Here is a 13,416-nt window from a genome sequence, read left to right as displayed (position 1 = left end):
AAATCTCATTTTTCCCCTATTAATGTAACTGGCGCCACTTGCTCTAGAACACAAATTAGACATAAGTTTCACCTATAAATGATCTACCCTCAAGAAAAGTCCAGGACTTCTAAAAACATTTCACTGTCCAAACATGCCTATTGAAAACTTGGAAAATCTTGCCTATAAACCCAGACCTCCTACTCCTGCCCAAACAATACTGATACCCCCTTTATCAGCTCCAGCGAGCAAGCATCAGCTTTTGCCCCTGTGGGAAGAGCACCTGGCGCAATACTCGCCTGTCGCCCAGATTTTGACTGCAGTAACTCATGGGGCTGAAGAGAGCAACTGACCAAACAAGCTATTGCAGTGAAGTTCAAGGTGACTTCAAATTTCTCTCAAGTCACATGTCTGATATTTAAAGGTCACACAAATCTTATCTCTGTGTTTTTTTAAATATGAAAAATATTTCTTTCCCCCCAACCCCCAAATTTTTGAGTAAAATTGACAATCCAGGAAGATGCACCTTATTTGTCCTACAGCTTGTAGGTTTCCTGGGAAACACGCCTTGTCACCATGAAGAAACAAGTAGCCCAGGCTGCAAAGCTCAGCCTCTGGCAAACATCAACTCTGCCTCAAGATCAAAGTTAGGGCTCAGCTCCGACCCCTGGTGTCACAGCAGGACCACCAAGCCTTCTGGATTTAAGGCTTGCCTCTCCCTGTCAGCACTCTCACCCGTACCATGGCTGGTTTCCTAGTTTCCAGGCCAGTGGTTTCCAACCTGAGTGTAACAGTCATAAAGGAGAACCTAAAGTATTTGTCAGTATTTCAAACATTTAAAGAAAAGTTTACCTTTTAAAATTAAATGGCACAGACTAACTAAAATGTCAGTTTCTTTGCTTTTGGCTAGGATTTTATCAAGTGGGTACTATTGATTTTCTTGTACTGACTTCTAACTACAAGCCTCTGATCAATTTTTAAAAGGAAAGATGATTTACTTACATAATAAAAGCCATCTCTTCGAAAACAAAACGAGTAAAGCATGGGACTCAAGAACAAAGGAAGATGGACATCGCAGATCTAGAACCATTCCCCTAGTGCATTCCCCATGCACACACCATCCCCCCTGGTTTCCTGAAGTCCAAAGCTCCTCTCGCTGTGATGGCCAGAACTTAAACAAAGGTTCTCTGGCTGGCCCTTCAAGACTTCACCAGGTTTCTGTCTGCTGCCGGGCCTGACACCTCATTTGAGTATGCACTATAAAATGTAATCATCGTCTGTTAGATGGCAGACAGAAATAATCGGTATGAAAATGATATTGGCTTTTCTTTTTAATGGAACCATATATTTTGTCTTTTATCATAAAACAAAATGTAAAATCAAAGTCTTGGTATCCCACAGGAAATTCATCTTAACAAATCAATGTTATATGAGAAAGAATAAACTTTCCATCCTATTTTCATGTAAATGAAGTCAACACACAATATGCCAACTCAAACTTATACATAAATGCTCAATAAGGTCAGACTGTGTGACTGTGAAACGTTAACAATTTGTAAAAGAACTAAGGTACCTCTGCATTATTATAAAAAGCTGTGCTATTTTTTTCTTGCACATCTTCCCCTCGTGCTGTAAAGAAAGTTAGTGGGTAGAAATCTTTGTGTGCTGGTTGCTTTCCACTGGCCATCAGTTTGCCCTCGTAGAAGAGCTCAGAGGTGTAACTGTAGAAAAAGATCAAAATAAATAAATAAAGAGTAATTTGGCATTAAAATTAAATTCACCCATAAGAAAACAAGAATATCAGTCAATCCTAAAACTGTTGCTTTCTGTCCATGATTAATTTTAAGCCAAACATCTAATACCAAGGAGGCCAAGATTTTCTCCAAACTTAACTACAGCATTAGCAACCGAGTAGGCGCCTGGTAGACCATTGCTAGACATGGATTTAAGTGAGATACGAAGCCAGAATACAGAAAGAAAAGGCAGAAATGAAGACAATTCAGTACGAGATGAGAATCTTGCTCTACGACGAAATAAGCTGGCAAGTGTATTTTCTTGACTAATACACACTTTTATTTGTGTGGATCATGTACAAACACAGGGACATACAGGCATTGAAACAATACACATAAGGGAAGGACACTGAAGTCTCCAACTGTAAAATGAATACTCGTTACTGATGGAGGTGCTCGTGAGCACTGGGTCCATCGGTGACTCCAGCTAATGACTGGCAACAATAAAAAAGGAAATCCTATTTTGAGGTATCAGTAAAAGCCATAGTTAAATCTATCGTTTAATATCTATCCTATTGCTTTCAGAGAAACCTAAAGATGGTTTCCACATGACTGACATAATCAACATTATTAAATTATACTACACTTTAAAAAATTGTAAGTTTTTGGTGGGAGTAGCGACTGGAAAGGAGCACAAAGGGCTTTTAAGAATGCTGGTAATGTTCTGTTTCTCGGTCTGGATGCCAGTGACATGGGTGTGTGTGGGTTATGACTATTCATTGAGCTGTCACTCATGGTATTTTTCACTTTTATGGATACACACTATACTTAATAGAAACCTTTACAAAATGTATTACTAAGTTTCATGGTTTTCCTTCCTTCTCTCTTCCTCCCTTCCTTCCTTCCTTTCTTTTAAAACAGACTCCTTTCTATAACATAGCAAGACACAACAAGCAAACCACTGTGCGGTGTGTCAGTATATTTGTATATTACATCACAAAGCTTTACATATATATTGCATATTCAGTCACAGAAAAATATGCCATAGCTAGTGGAACCTAAAGTTTTAGTTTCCAGAATTGCCCTATTTTGTGAAAAATCACAGCTCCGGCTTTTGAAGTGTTCTTTTACAGACATAAAATTAAACATAATTTGCGACCCTAGACACGCTATATAACTCTGCTGGAAATAATCTGTCCCTGGTAACAGTGCTATTGAGTTCCTTCCCACCAGACCACAGGAAGTGTGATACAGAGAGGGTAGTTCACACCTACTTGATGATAGCTTCATGGGAGCGGTAGTTCTCACATAGGAGGATCCTACATGGAAACTCGGCAGGATAATGCTCATAGAGTCGATCAAGTAATGAAACATGAAGGTTTCTCTCCCTGGCAAACTCGCTGTAAACAAAAGGACTGAGCTGTAACAGACAAACATACAGAGAAAATTTAACTAAATGTACAAATAGTATTTTTTTAATGTACTTATTTAAAAATTCGCTATGCTAAAACTTCTGATGTACTAAATCTCAACATACTGAACACCGAAATAAGCAAATCAAAAATATTTTTTATGAACAATTTTACTACTATAAAGAACTAGGCTAAAATTTCTAACTTCTCATTTCAAAATCCCACAATGACCTAGAGTTTTTACACATAGGTTGATAAAGGGCTCTTCCAAATAAATAACTATTACTTCAGTAATTTCAGAAATGCAACCCGTTGTATCATTGGGAGAGTCAATCAGTTATTTCACTAAAATTGATCAACTATTTAAAATAGTGAGCTGGTAGGACATTTAGTTTATGAATAAAATGTTTTTAATAATTAGCAAAATAACCTCCTTTATCTCATAAGGCATAAGGAGCCATTCTTGGTTATATCTTTGACTGCTAAAAAATAAAATTAAACTACTCTTGACAAAGAAACAAAACCAGAATTTGTTCCTCTACATTCAACTCTTTCCTGGATGTCTTGACAGCTACAGTATTATATAGGTTCAAGCTTAATCAACTGTAGCAGAAGAGATATGTAAAACAAATATTTTAATAGAAAAATTATTATATTTCTCTTTCATATATAGGTATACAAATGCATCAGATATGTTCTTTGAGACTTTGACCATTATATTTAATTAAGGATGTTGTTTCTTATGATAGTGAAAAATTAACCTTTCAGGAAAACAAATATTGGAACAGGAATTTGGGAATTGTAGGAAAGATCATTTAAATTTGCTTTACAAAGGAAAGTAAGAATCAAATACACTATAGAGAACTAAACTTCAAACATTAATAAACATGAAAATTATAGACTTGTTCATTCCACTCTCTATCCAAAGAAGGAAAAAAAGTGGTGAGATAGTAATTTTCCTTCAGAAATACCAGTATTTTTCATTACTAGTACAGAAATATTTAAACTACTTAAATTGTAATACATGGCACTTCATAGGATGTTTTAGAAAACAGAATATTAAACATCAAAATATAATTCACAATTCCTTTCGGTGCGATGACTCAGAAGGTACTCACCTGCATGTGGTCACCAGCCAAGACGATCCGAGTGTTTTTAGTTGCTAATGCTAGAGGCATAATGGTTTCACACTCCATGGCCTGGGCAGCTTCATCTAATAGAATGTGCGTAAAAAACCCTACAAAGTACAGTATAAACACAGTAAAGCACATTACAGCAGCAATAAAGGCAGGGTTTTCTTTTTTCTTTTCTGCTAAGGAAAGAGCTTAGTGGGCTAATTTAGGAGTTGAGAGTACTTTTAATGCCAATCCTCAATTTGGAAAATTGTCAATGTAAATCATTATTTAAAAAGTAGAGGTTAAAAGGAATAACTACTTTACTCAATTACAGATACATAAATGGCATCTGGTGCTAAAGGCTCCAAGACTAACAGTTCAATTGGTATATTTAAAAATACGTATTTTAAAGGTACATGATAGTGGCTTTTCACCAAAAAGAAGGGCTGGCAACTAAATACTGATAGGCCCACAGTCCTTGCACTATTTATTTGGTAAAACACCAAAAATAAAACAGTGGTACTTTATAAATAACTTTAACCTAAACATGGACATTAGACATTAAAATAAAGAAAATCATACCCAAAATCTAATATAAAGGAGAAAGTTCTGATCTAACTTTGAAATCAAAGGTTATCTAGTAGTAGCAAATTCACTAATTTGATCATTTAGGTTTATTGTGTTGTGGGTGTGTGAGATTTTTTTTTTAGTCTAAGACCCTACCCTGGCTGAAAAAACACCACCAGTCTACAAAAAAAAAAAAGGGGAGGGGGGGAGGCTACTAACAGATATCAAAAATGTACCTTAAAAAGTGACTACTAACATGTCAAAATGCACATTATCGAATGTCCCCCAGAGGACATTCTGTCTCCTACAGTAGGAGACATCCCATGTCCTGGATGCTGCTGCCACTCACACTGGTGCAAAAGAATCTGTACAGAAAGGAGGTCAAGTCCCTTTGCCCCCAAAAGGGGGGAAAAAGGCAAAACTCTCCTTGCTGTCTCAATGTGGAGAAGGAAATAGCTGTCCCTTGCTGCCAACTTACTGAAGGTGGGGGGCCCTCTTTTTACTAACAATAGCAAAGAACAGCAATGGAGTTTCTCAACACAATGATGAGTTATAAAACTCTGAATTAACCAGCCTACTGTGAGGTGGCGCAAGAACCTAATCTCTATTTCTATCGTTATTTCCATGAATATCCACAAGTTCCAGACAATCAGTTTATACTACCCTCTGGTGCAACTTGTTTTCAGGTTGGAACTTTCTAAATCTAACTGGCTGGCAATAACCCTCATCATCACCCATTCAAACGAGTGGCCATGGTTGACAATACAAGTATTAATAACTGTTGTCTGTTTACCGACAGGGGCCCAAGCATGAAATGGACACATGTATTTTTCTCCGTTTCGGAGAATTTGTGGTTGTTGTGCTATAAGACTAATTAAGGATGATTATATAAACATAGGATTAAATTGGGGGAAAAACTGAGACTAGCGGAAAAAATCTACTGTCTTCATTAGATAGTTTTAATTAAATAGAGCTAATCTATTTAATTAGAATCAAGAACTGGATAAATCATGAAATTGTTATAGCTACTGCTTAAGCTAGTAAAAGGTACCTTGAATTAATCACACTGATTTAGCCTGAGCCTTGGTTTTCTTATCTGTAAAATAACCCTACGTAGCGTTGGTATGAGAATTAAATGAAATAAAGCATAAGCAACGCCCAGAACAAAGCACACAGTCGACTTCTAATACGTATTCTTGATAATCTTGCTCTTCAAAGCCATTCTTCACTCTTTCTCAAGAAACTATAATGTTTAGGAGGCTTGGGTATTTAATATATGTAGCAAATATGCAGAGTATAATCATAAAGTAATGAGACTGATTGTTAAATAAACATACCAAAATTTACATTTCAAATAAGTGTGGTTCCATTCAAAGAAGTCAGTTGGGAGGAAATATAACTCATTCCAATGATGCAGTCACTGTTCAAAACATTTTTGAAACTCTGCTTTTGTAACTGCCCTCACCAGCCAGCTATGAGCTGCATGCACAAGAAAATAAGTCTCATTACTGAGAGGCACATCTCTCTCTCTCCCTCTTTCTTTTTTATCCCTTATGGTATTTACTGCTCAGTTTGATCACCTACCTATTTACCAGTCTGAGAAAGACTTACATGTCTCAGAAAGCTTTTCTAAAATTAAATAAATCTACTCTCAAAAAAAAAAAAGAAAGCTTGGCCACCATTCATTCATTTAAGATAAAGAGAGGATTATCAAGGGCCTCCAGGTGTCTCTATCCTGGGCCAGGTGCCAGGAATACAAGGTGAAGAGAACAGTCTCTACCTTCCAGGATGTTCAAAAGAATTTGTCACTGGCTATGAAAGCAATTTCAAAAGGAGAGAGCAAAAAAGTGTTGAGCAACGTTAACAATTATGACAGTAATAAATGAATATTCTTCCAAAGCAACTACCTTCAAGTGATACCACTTTTTGATGGTTAAGTTCTGCCATATTTATCAGAATTTCTTGTCACCTTGTATCTATATATAATATTAGCTTGATTTTACACAGTTCCCGTAGTTAAATGTAATACTCTTAATAGTATGTAAAAAAAACAAACTGTCATAATTGTTGTCTCTACACTGTATGATACAAAAGCATTTTACAACAAAAACTTGAAAAAATCGTAAAAAACACTAACACTGTCCAAATTTGAATTTTTCACATGATCAATAGTAAATAAATACCATCTGATCAATTAGAGAACAAATAGAATACCAATCACTAAAATGTCTAAACTAAGGGTTGACAATTTTTCTTTGTTTTGGGTAAAGGGCCAAGCAATATATACTTGAGGTTTTGTTGGCCATACACTCTCCGTTGCAAATACTCGACTAAGCTGTTGTAGCATAAAAAGCATCCACAGGTAATAAATAGGTGCATAAACAGGGATGGATGTGTTCCATCAAATAAACTTTTATTTATTTACCAAAGCTGACAGCAGGCCAGATTTGGCCCACAGGCAGTAGTTTGACAACCCCTGGTCTAAACTGAATGCAGAAGCCCTAAGCATTCAGAGACCCCCCTCCCTCTCTGTGTCTTGAGTCAGCATACCAGGTTCAAGGTCCAACTGACAGAGGTACTGGGAAGTATTCAATGTAACAACCACCACTCGGTGTTTAAGAACATCTTCTTTCTGTGGCATCTGAAAGGTGGAATGTGCGCTTGAGATCAAACAGTACTGATGCACAACTGGGTGAACAGTCTTTACCCAGCGATTTCTGAAATATACCCTATAAAAGAAGATAACATTTCCTATTTATATTTATTAATATCTTACCAGTATCTGATTATCAAAATATTGACATTATTATTTTAGGTTACAATATCTGGAAATTAACAAATAAATATGATAACTGTTAACATTCTACTGGATTAGAATTTAATGTACAACTGTGACTTCCCCCTACCAAAAAAAGATTCAAACAAAAAGCATATGCACTACCATAAAATAAATATCTATTAATTTTTGGTTCAGATTGATCTTACAATAGAACGGCACACAAACTTGGGAATACCGGGATGGGAGAATGGCACACAGTTTCATAAGCATTACAGTTTAAGTTCAAAGCACTCCCAATTGGGTAATTACTTTTTTTCCAAAAATTCTTACAAAAATATACTTAATTTCTATTTTAATTATTTATGCTAATAGTGAACTGCATGCTTACAACAGAAATTAAAAAGTTATTTGCAGTTCACTTTAGAATATATCCTTATACCTATATTTAAATAGACCTCTATCTAAGGATCTAGAAATTTAAAAATAAATACAAACTTCGGACAATTCGAAAATCTTAAGGAATAGGATCTCTTTCATTAATTGCAAAAGAAAAATATTAGCAGGCCTCATGCAATAGATTACTAAGATGGTACAGAAACAACCTATCCATCTATCTACTCTCCCACCCACCCGCCCACCTCTAACCCAACCATCTCTAACTCACCCATATAACAAAGATCTATTGGGTGTCTACTATGCTCCAGCACAGAGGCAAATCACATGGCTTGAAAACTTTCATAACAGCTTTAAATTTACTCTGATTTTAATGGAAAGCCAGCAGAGAGTTCTCACAGGACAGTCATGATATGACTTATGTTTTTAAAGGACCACTTTGTTTCTCTAGACAGAAGAGGAGGAGGGGAGGGGTATTTGACAGTGGTATGCTGGTAAATGTTGAACAACCAGCTCTGGGGTAGGGGTAGGGGACTGGGGTGTTGGCTGATTTCTATGGTATAAAATCTACTACCATGGCCAATTTCAAGCTACCAACATGATGTCACTGAACATGAACTTGGGAAGATACACACGACTGGATCTCACAAGCTAGCTGCAACACACCACTGACTGGAACAGAGGCAGGAGCAGGAAACGGAAGCAGGGAGTCCAGTTAGGAGGTTGTTGTAAGGATCTGGACCAGAAAAAAATGATAGTTTGGACTGGGGTGGTAAGAGTGGAGATGTGAAAATGGTCAGATTCACTACACACTTTGAGAGTAACGGGGACAGGATTTACTGATGAACTTGATGTAACATTTAAGAGAAAGATGATTCCATGTCTTTGAAACTAAATGAATGCCAGTACTGTTTACAGAGGTGGTGAAAAGGAGAAGCAGGTCTGGGATGAGAATTGAGAATTCAGTGTGGGACATACTCCGTAATAGACATCCAAGTGGAAACGTCCAGTAAGCAGGGGGGTATATAAGCTAGGAGTTTAGGAGAACGCCTGCGACAAGAAATATACAATTGAGCCTAGATGAGATCACCTGGAGAATAAATGTAGATAAAAAGGAAACTATTAATAGTTGGAAGAATGACTGATGGACCAAGCCAACATTTAGAGGCCGGGAAAAGGAGAGGAATACAGCAAAGGAGACAGGGAAGGAGCAGTCAATGAAATAGGAAAAAGTCAGGACAGTGTGGGGATCCAATCAAAGGAAATGAACTTCCATGGCACTAAATCATTTGGACAATTTCTAGGCCCATCAAGTTACCTGATTTCCTAGCAGCAAGTTCTGTGGTTGTTCCCTCCTTGAAACACTCTTTCCTCAGCTTCCATGACTCCACCTTCCCCTGCTTTCCTTCTACCTCTCTAGGTTAGGGTTCCTCAAGGCTGAGGCTTAGGCTTTGCTCTCTCCTCTTCTGAGCTCTGCTCTTTCCCTTAACAACCTCATCCAGGCCTGTGGCTTCAATTGCCACCACTACCCTAATGATCCACACATTTTTCTCTCTCCACCAAGACCTACCCCCTCTGAGTTCCAGAATGCATATCTAACTCTTTATCTCCTCTAAGATATTTCAAAGGCAGCTCAAGTGTAAAATGCACAAAAACTAATCTCATGATCTTCTAAAATGTGTTGTAATCCTCCATGAAACACTTAAAACTGGCTGTTTTTTAAGCAGCAAAAAACCCCAAAAAACAAAAAATCCCATATTTAATAAATGTCCCTAAAGATAAACTATAATACAGGAAAGTAAAGAAATGTATTTTAAAACATTGCTATGACAGCAAGGGCTGTAAACTTCTAAAAGAAGAAAACATTTTAAACATGTTTTAGGTGTTAATAAAAAATACTCAAATCAGCAAAGCAGAATTTACTTTTAAATATATGAAAAATCTCATTCTACAAACTATCTGAAAAAATCATTTACAAATTATGATTCCATTAATATTAACTAAAGTATGTGTATTTGAGCATAAAAATTATAAGAAATTAAACTCCAAAATATTAGTGGTATTTATCTCAGGCTGAGGAGATTATAATTTTATTTCCTTCTTTGTTCTTTTCTGTATTTTCCCAATTTTTTGAATAAACATTTCATTGTAAAATTGAAAAAGTGACTTAAATTATTCATTAAATCTAACTCCAAGCACTGCTTCTTCTTCAAAGAAAAAATTTAAATTGAAGTTCTAAATCTCATTACTAACTTTTTAGTAATCATCTTGGAAAGCTATCTGAAGTTGAAGCTAGTAAGAATACAAAGTTTGATCATTAGGTCTTTGTTTCCTTAAAAGTATAATATTCTAGTGCTGACTTCAAAAAAATTTAAATATTTTCTCAGTACTTTTTGTGCAACATTTAATGTAGACACACTATTTATAAGATTATTTAAAACACATTAGGAACATTTTCCAAAATTGGAGAATTGACAGTGACAAGTGACACTTTTAAGCTCATAGTATAAAATGTAAGTGACACCAACTAAGTAATTTACATATTTCTAGAAACAAACCATCCACATATGAAGTATATGATAGGAGACTGTCTGGTAATGTAATACTGTAATTCATTGAAATTGTATTGATGTATTGAATTCACATGCAATAACCCCCCAAAAATATTATTACTTATGATGCTACAGAATCTGAGACCTGATCCCCAAAACAATGTTTCTTTAAAGATCTACATAAAACAACAAATACCTTCTATTTGCCTAGAAAGCAGGAAATGCACACTTTCTCCATAGATAATCTCTATCTACTAAGTGACAATTTGCCAGAACCAGATACTGATCTTCAGATCCACACATAGAAAGAAACTGTTTTCCTCTCTATTCCATTTTTAAATCTTCTAATTCTAAGGAAGAAGTAAAACCTGAAACTAAATGTAACCTAAAATGATTTCTACAACCTCCATCCCCAAATATTTTAAGCTTGACTCCTGGCAACTAACAGAATTTTATACATTTTAACCGTAAATATGCATATTTAAACGTATTTACTATATTAACTACGTAATGTTTATGACCATTTTCACATGTTATCCCGTTTACCAGGGCCCTCTCTAAATGTACTGTGAAGAAGACAAACTTCATCAGTCTTACTCCATAGAGACACCACATCTTCAAGGTCATAAGTAGATACTTAGTGCCCTCTTGTGTTCTTCCCTCTGCATCCTGGGACAATTCAGATAAAGCTGATCTTCCCAGAGTGCACAGCCATTCTAATCTTCTCTATTCCATCTCCCATACCTCTCAAGTTTATTGTCCACTAGGAAAATTATAAATTAATTTGAGTTAATGTAATAATCGATGGTGCTAATAAATCCTAACATTTCAATGCATTAATCCTTGTAGGAAACACATTCACAAGTTAATGCCTTTCCCAGAGAGAAAAATTATTGTGAAAATGTAGAGCCACATAAAAAAAAGAAATACTTGAAGAAGTCAAGCCTTTTCTTATTTTAGTCCATTTACTAAATGAAGTAACATAAAATTTGTATTTAAATATGTTTAAATATTTTTCCATCTTGATAGAACCACTCTTGAGATTTGTGGAGAGGTGAGACTTTTCTGCTAGATGGCAAGTTTCTGTATTTGGGCCGCTACAACTATACATATACTCTGCTTGAACATAACTTCTTATTCTACATATTTAAATATACTATAATATTGAATTATAACCCCCCAAACATAATTTTACACGGGAAACCCAAGTATAATGCCAATCAAACGATAGATTTTAATGTTTATCAACAACTCTACTGCCTCAAGTGTCCAATGACCTATGCTAGGTTGACCAAGATTGGAGGGGCCTTTACTCCATTGTTTCCAAGCCTACTACACCACGATTACTGAGAATGCCATGGTTCCTACATAACACACACATACACAAACATAAACACACATACACACGCTCTACCAACAGTAAATAAAACAAACATCTCCATTCAAGTAAGAACACTCATAGCAAAATGCTACCAACTACTCAATTTTTCACTTATGAGCTAAAAAAGATTAGAATCCAAAGCAAATTAGTTACTGATAAATTTATCCGTTGGTAAATACCACATTTTCATTTATAGTGATTGTATACATGTGATTTTTCTTATTAAACACTACTGGGTTCTTGGAAAATAATTATTTTTGGTCTAATTTTCCAGGCTGAAAACAAAGTATGGCATAAAAACCTGTGTTAAGAGGCCATACCAGTTTTTGCTCTTTTGTGTGTTTTTTTAATGCAAATGTAAAATCATTCAAATGGCTTTGGTTATGGTTATTAAACAATTAAATAGCAAATTCTCATTTTTCCATGTCTAGGCTCAACTAGAAATAAAGAGTTAGTGAATTATGATTCAAAAGTGTGGTTAGAAATTAATTTATAAACAATAATTGTATTCAAACAACATAGGGCATGACATATTAGTTTGTAAAATGGCAAAACTAAACATTAATTCGTATAACAATGAAAGCAAATGGTATAATAAATAACCACTTAATGATTCTTTATTGTTTTCTGAAGAAAAGGATTTTATTCCCCTACAATCCTGTATAAGTACATTTCATACCCATGTACACTGAAAGGACCTTTCCATATCAACCTAAAATTTTCTTTGACACTTTGTCTTTCAAATGATAGCAAAAAGTTGTAAATACCAGTCAATTACATTTGTTGCAGAAATCACTTCAATATTTCATGCTTCTCTAATGTGTAGCTTTTATGAAATTACCTGCATGATCACAGTCAAAATCTTATTTCCATAAAGAACTATCACTGCATGACTAATTTGCCATGCAAAATATGCTAGAATTTTAATTAAATTTTATGTAATCATATTTATATTACTTCATCATAAGTAGCTTTTAGAGGTACACATCAAAATCGGCTCAGACTATAACAACATTTCTACATACAAAACTTAAAAAAGGATGTCTTTCTCTTTACTTAATGTTTAAGAAGTAAATAGTCAAAGATTTTTCAATTTTTCCTTAATTTAAATGGTTTCTTCAAAAGGTATACCCTCCAAATGCCAATGCAGAGTCAAGGATTTTGGTATTCTCAAAGTTACTAAAATCTTTACAGACACCTTTTCTTAAGAATAATAAAGTATGATACAGATACATAATAAGCCTTAAAAAATACCTGAGAGGTCTTGCCTGGGGATTGCCTGCTTCTACATATGGATGTAAATAATCCTTTATGTAGAGATCAGCAGCACTATTAGAATGGGTGCAAATGAGAATCCTGCTGAAATAAATGGTGCAAATAAAAAGAATGATAAAACACAAAACTATTCAAGCAGTATAATACCAAAAAAAAAGCAGTGGCCATCTTAACATTATACATTTCCCTCAACCTACTCAGTAGCCTCTAACATATTAATCATTGATGCT

The 13,416-nt window shown here is 35.2% G+C and overlaps 1 protein-coding gene across 8 annotated transcripts in view; it reads right to left on the bottom strand.

Moving 5' to 3' along the window:
- Window positions 1-13,416, bottom strand: part of HELZ (helicase with zinc finger) — a 134,253-nt gene that overhangs the window by 53,250 nt on the left and 67,587 nt on the right. For 5 of the 8 annotated variants that reach the window (XM_019733020.3, XM_019733019.3, XM_019733021.3 and 2 more), the window contains 5 exons: window positions 13,166-13,270; window positions 7,357-7,535; window positions 4,243-4,361; window positions 2,987-3,132; window positions 1,553-1,700 (listed from right to left, as the gene is read on the bottom strand). In XM_019733020.3, the coding sequence (XP_019588579.1) occupies window positions 1,553-1,700; window positions 2,987-3,132; window positions 4,243-4,361; window positions 7,357-7,535; window positions 13,166-13,270 (697 nt within the window). The remainder of the gene's footprint in view (window positions 1-1,552; window positions 1,701-2,986; window positions 3,133-4,242; window positions 4,362-7,356; window positions 7,536-13,165; window positions 13,271-13,416) is intronic. The other 3 variants (XM_019733024.3, XM_074320764.2, XM_074320765.2) reach the window with 2 other exon arrangements.

This window comes from Rhinolophus sinicus, chromosome 12 (assembly GCF_057876585.1).
Source record: "Rhinolophus sinicus isolate RSI-liver-muscle chromosome 12, RSI-T2T, whole genome shotgun sequence".
Classification (NCBI taxonomy): Eukaryota; Metazoa; Chordata; class Mammalia; order Chiroptera; family Rhinolophidae; genus Rhinolophus; species Rhinolophus sinicus.
Note: the sequence above shows the minus strand (reverse complement) of the source record. Positions and strands in the feature narration are given on the sequence as shown.